The 6000-nt window shown below is 36.9% G+C and overlaps 1 protein-coding gene across 1 annotated transcript; it reads right to left on the reverse strand.

The window, feature by feature from the left end:
* Positions 1–101: 101 nt before the first annotated feature.
* Positions 102–1910, reverse strand: LOC125192736. The gene is made up of 2 exons (XM_048090367.1): positions 1341–1910; positions 102–953 (listed from the first exon to the last, which is right to left on the reverse strand). Exons 1-2 carry the CDS (start codon positions 1892–1894, stop codon positions 263–265), a joined length of 1245 nt encoding a protein of 414 aa, XP_047946324.1. The 5' UTR covers positions 1895–1910; the 3' UTR covers positions 102–262.
* Between the last annotated feature and the right edge of the window lie 4090 nt (positions 1911–6000).

Below are 6000 nucleotides of genomic sequence, written 5' to 3' on the forward strand. Positions count from 1 at the left end.
TAGACAAAATTTCAATGCTTATATTGACCACTTTGAAATGTATGTGAACCTGTCACCAATACTTTCTTTCTCATTCTTAGCTAAGCTCACAAATAACAGCATTCCAAAGAAATAGTTGCTCAATTAAAATTTCTCGTTCATGTACAAAAGAATTGACAAAGTGGAAATAATGATTCAAGAAGAAAAAACAAATAGCTGCCGATGACTGTACACTTCAAAATGGTATAGACCCGATCCGACCCGAAATGAAGAGGGTACGGACCTATTCGAGATCCGGTTGGCGCAGCTCTTTGCGGAGCTTTCTTGAAAACGGCCTGCAAGCATCCATGCTGAGATCCATCGCAGCTGCCAACGCCACGAACGCCGCCGCATCCTCCGTGCAACTCACGTGTTGCACCCCGACTTCCACCTCCGGCCTGCCGTTGCCTTGCACCGTCGACGACATCACAAACCCTCTGTACAACAAATGCGCCCACGACCCGGAACCCAACGCCGAGCCAAGATCCGACCCGGAACCCGACCCCGAGCTGAGGTCGAAGCTGTTATTGGGGCTTGTCATTGGCGTTGGCCCACTGTTGACGTCGATGGTGAATTTCCCGCCGTTCTTGGTGGGGATGCTGGAGTTGGCGAGGGTGATGGCGTCAATGCCGCCGTCAGGGATGAGGTCGAAGCGGTAACCTAGGCGGTTGCCGTCACTCCACGCCTCGAGCCGCCCCCACGGCCTCCACGTGCTGTGCCCCGGCCTCAGGATCAGCCACGCCCCAGGGTTGGACCGGCTCACTCTGTCTGTTCCCGGTGATGGCACGAACGGCGTCACCATTGAGGCTGCGGCAACCGGGAATCCGGACAAGTCGTGGATGGTGATGGACCATCCTTTTCTCTCTTTTATGGGATGTCCCTTTCCGCCGGAGCCGAAGCAGCTTGCTGAGGTGCTTGGTTCTGATAGTGAAGACCTGTTCAACAACAAATTCAATGATTAGACTAACCAAATTCTGGTAATTAAGCTGCCATTATTGAATCCGAACAGCAAAATTGTCAAATAAGTACAATTTGACAAACTAATATGGCATCAATGATTTCTACATCTGTTCATAATTTCATCGAATATTGGTTGTAATGCATACTACTAATTGGGACAATATATGAATTTAATTTCCTTCCTAGATATATATAGTTTCCCCTAATCAATGATTTAACACAAAAAATTCACAAACAAGTAGTAGTACTATTCAGAACCCAAAATCCTAGAATGTGACACAAATTTCAATTATAGCAACACAATAAACAATTCAGGATACAGAAATTGAAAGTTGAAAGAGTAATTGAATGAAGATATTCACCTAGATCTCTCGGTAGCATTCCTCAAACCGAACTTGCAAGTAAAAACCGGCTGTTTAACATTCCCATTGACCTGAAAAACCTGCGGGCTGCACTCGGGCTCTCCGTCGAACAAGAAGACAAATCTGGGGTCGGGCTCGGCCCGCACATTGAGGTGCAACTTGACACCCGACCCGCCGACCGCGACCCACCCGTTTTGGATGACGCATTTGCCCATATCCTCGAGAATACCCCTCAAATCCAAGTGCACCACCGCATAGCCAAGCAGCTTGCCGAATCCGCAGCCTCGGCCGCCCCGCCGGTGAATCTCGATCTTCAGAGACGAGAATCTGGTCGATTTGGCCGCTAATTTCTCGAGCTCCGGCTTGCTGAAGAGGAAACAGCCGTGGACTCTGCTGTCGAGGGCGTCGGCGTGGAGCGAGACGTCGGCGAATTGAGTGGGGAAGCCTTCGAATTTGATTTTGCAGTAGTGGGAGGAGGAAGGGGGGTGTGAGTTGGGGGGGAATTTGAGGGCCAAATTGGCGATGACAATCCGCAGGAAAGGGCAGGGATCCATTGTGATTTGTGAGAGTGGAAGATGGAGAGAGAGAGAGAAGAAAGGAGTATATATATTGAAGGGGGATGGAGTGGAGACAGGCTGTGCGTGGGGTATGAGCTGGAGGTGCACGTAGGGTTGGACTTGGGATTGGATAGAAGGAAAGCGAATTAGAAAGAAATCGTTTTATTTAATGCTGCAAGGAAAACTCTATTTTGATTATTTAAGGTAATAAACCCCTTTTCCATAAAAAACGTTATCAATCAATCTTATGCTAAAGAGTAACAAATATTCGAATAATGTTTTCTATTTATATCTTCAATTTATAATGAATTCAACTAAAACGCCGCGTCTTTAATTAATAATAACTGGAACCTTTTTTCTAACGCTCGTTCAAACATTTTAACCTATATATTTGGTTTAACCATTGATATATTTCAATTATAATTAAAGTCAAACAGATGATTCTATAACTCTTGATATGAGTATAGGAGATTAGGGCCCTAATCAGTAAATCATCTATCAATCCATAAAACCATAACTTCAGATGAAAGCTTTACAACAGATATTTTAATTTGATAACTCTACACACTTTTGATTATGTATGTTTTGGATGCCTTAATTTCAGTTCAACATTCTTGGGTCATTCGAAAAACTTCATTTTTCGTTCACTACGTTAAGCTCTAGTTAATTTTAAATTTAGTAATTTAGGTGTTTGAAATTTAAATAATGTATTCTCACTTTTTATAAAGTTATGTTAATTTTGAATTTTTTGAATTAATTTATTTATATTTTCAAAATATCACAATTTAAATAAAATACAATAGAAAAGAACTATATAGTGTTTAGTACAAATAATTAAATGGAAAATTAAATTGTGGCAGGATTTGAGATTGAAAATGAAATTGTATTATAAAAATGAAATATTAACCTGACTAAAAATGAAGTTGTTGTGATTGGATTGGACGCCAAAGTTAAGACCAGATTATGGTCGGCCACAAGTCCACTTAAATTGTTAATTAGTTCTTACAGTAGTATATAAGTATTATTTTTATATTTAAATTTATGTTTAAAATTGTTTTAGTTCTTATATACATGTAAATTAATTCATAAATTTGTTTCTATAATTACTAGTACATTATTTTCTGATTTTAAGTGATTATTAAGTGCGACAATTATTTGATAAAGAACTTTTTATGGCTAACTGTGACTGCATATATTTATTTTATATAAATATGAATGATGAAAACATAAATGAAAAATCAAAAATATGGCGGGAAGTATATAAAACTAGGATGACCTGGAAATTGGGATTGCGACTGTGAAGTGCGATGGAACAACCCATATCCAGTGTTGTGGCTTTGTAATAAAAATGAATAATTATGAATTTATGACAGCAGTGAGCGCCCTATATACAAATGGAGATGTCCCACTCCCACCCTCACCTACCATGCCAACCAGCTTCTATTTTTTTTAATTGTTTCGCTTAAACTTATTTAATTTCCATTTTATGTCTTCTTCAGTGATGTATATCTACTAATATTGGAGTATGTCAGTATAGAGTATCAGTACTATATATATCTGAACAATCGAAATTTTCGATATAAAGAACGGAGGTTTGGTATTGGTGACGAAAGTTAAATCGCAAATTCCAAAAGTTGGACTAGATTTTGAGAAAAGAAATTAAAAATAAATTGACATTAAAACATCACCGTTTGGATCCCAAAGTTGAAGTAACAATGATTCTTAAAATGATCCGACTTTTATGCCAATTTTTTTGTTAAAATTCAGTTTGCATTCTAGTGTGCAAAGTGATTTTTCATTACCAAAAGTCGAATCCTAGTACTTTATTATTAAAAGTTTTATAGTTTGAGGTTTTAAAATATATACTCCATAAACGTTTAGATCGTGACTAATTGTAGAAATAACAATAATAAATTTAAATTGCTCAAACGAGAGTTGTGAATTCTGTAAAAGCATCAAATCCATCGGGATATAAAAAAAATAATTATGAATTTTTCGTGATTCTTAGTAATAGTGATTAGATTAATGACAGTTTATAGAAATTCCAGCTTGGAATGCAGTATATATACTCACTTATAGAAATCATGATCAATAATTGAAATAAAATGCTTCAATTTGGCATTCATGATTTTATACGAGGGGGTAAAGATACTGACTTCTAGTTATTTATTTCCTAATCAGTTACTACATTATTCCCAGTTTCCCACTGTGAAAAATTGGCATTTAGAAATCACCAAATTATTCACTAGACATACTCACATACAAAAGTGGTCAGACTACATAAAAGATATTACTCCAATCGGCTGAGAACTATGCACAATAATTAGGAGATAATTAGAAAACGAACTACTTCAAAAACATTCGCATTTGGAGATCTAATGATGATATCAAATAATGGCCGGGGTCCAATTCCAGTGTTCACACATATAGTATTTTCTCTGTCCCACAAGAATATGTATTTTGTATTGGACACGAGTTTTAATACACAATTAGTAAAGTAAGAGAAATGTAGAAAGAAAAAGTTATTAAAGTATTGTTATTGGAAAATAGATCTCATAGTTTTCAAAATTAAAAAATGCATATTCCTGTGAGACGGACTAAAAAGAAAAGTGTGTCTATTCTTGTGGGACGGAGGAAATATTTTTTAGCACCGCGAATTAGAGAACCTATAATAAAAATGAGAGGTATGTATACGAGAATTGTTAACACTTGATAAAAGCAATGACATCGTCAAAAATCAACATTATCTGAAAAGATGAGAGTAAAAAATGAAGAAAAAACATACTGTACTAAATTTTAGGAGAAAAGAAATTGACTTGAATTCTTATTTTTAGGAATGTAAAATATAGAACAAAAAATTCAACAAATAGAATGTAAATGATAAAAAAATATACTCCCTCCGTCCCAAGGTATTAGACCAACTTTCTTTTTTGGGATGTCCCAACATATTAGACTCATTTCCTTTTTTAGCAAAAAGCATTTATCTTATTTTATTCTCCACCCACTTTTTTCTCTCTTCTCTCTCCTACTTTTTCCCTCTCTCATACTTTACTCTCTCCACTTTAACTATTTAAATATCAATTCCTTAAATCATGTGCCCAAAAGAAGTGAGTCTAATACTCCGGGACGGAGGGAGTAATTTCTTTAAGAATTGAACCCTAAAAGTCAAATGCAAATAAGAATAATTTTGGCTCTGTAAGAAATATTAAGAAAAAATAGAGTTAAATGAAAGCTTAAACAAAATGAAACCAGCTGTACCAGTGGACTCATATAGCATAATTTTTAACATATATATATATATATATATATATATAGAGTTGTGATCAATGTCGAACCAATTTTAAAGACCGAACTAGAGCCCAAATCTGGGCCATTAGATCTAGTGTTTTTGATGAGATGTGCTGCTGTGTAAATTTTTTCTGCTTCATTACAAGCCCATTTTACTTCATTCTATAGGTATATTACTTCATTCCGTACGTAATACCTTGAAACTACAACATGTTTTTACTTGCTTCCAGTAGGTTTTGAAATGATTCACCATATGCTTCATTCAAATTCATTGACTTGAGTTTTTACTTGATTAACATTTTAAAATGCAATTTATTCAAGTGGGTTTATTACTTCATTCGGAAACATTATTACTTCATTGGATAAGTGATAAGGCTCGTTTCATGCATCGGTTTAGGGTAAAAAACTGTGCATTTGGGGCGCTAATGTGCGTTATATAAGTTCAGGTGCGTAGTAAATCTGCCGGACCCAGGAGTTGCTGTTACCTGACCAGGTAAATGCAAGAGAGATGGAATTGAAGTGAAAATCAGAAGTCGTCGCCCGGACCTGGGAGAATTAGAAGCTGGCGGCAGGAACAGAATAGAGCATGAGCAGATTCCTTTTTAAGAGTCTTATTCAAGGGCAAAAGCATCAAATTACCAGAGGGATGCCCTAGGGATCAGAGCCTCATCTATATAAAAAGGCTCCTCGCTCACTTTTGAAGGCTCGAGTTCCATTTCCTTAGTTCCACACTTTAAAAATTCTCATTTTCACTTTCTGCGCACTTGGAGATGGGGTGATTCCGGCTACCGTGGTGGTTCATCGTCATTATTTTG

This window comes from Salvia hispanica, chromosome 6 (genome assembly GCF_023119035.1).
Source record: "Salvia hispanica cultivar TCC Black 2014 chromosome 6, UniMelb_Shisp_WGS_1.0, whole genome shotgun sequence".
In the NCBI taxonomy this organism is placed as follows: Eukaryota; Viridiplantae; Streptophyta; class Magnoliopsida; order Lamiales; family Lamiaceae; genus Salvia; species Salvia hispanica.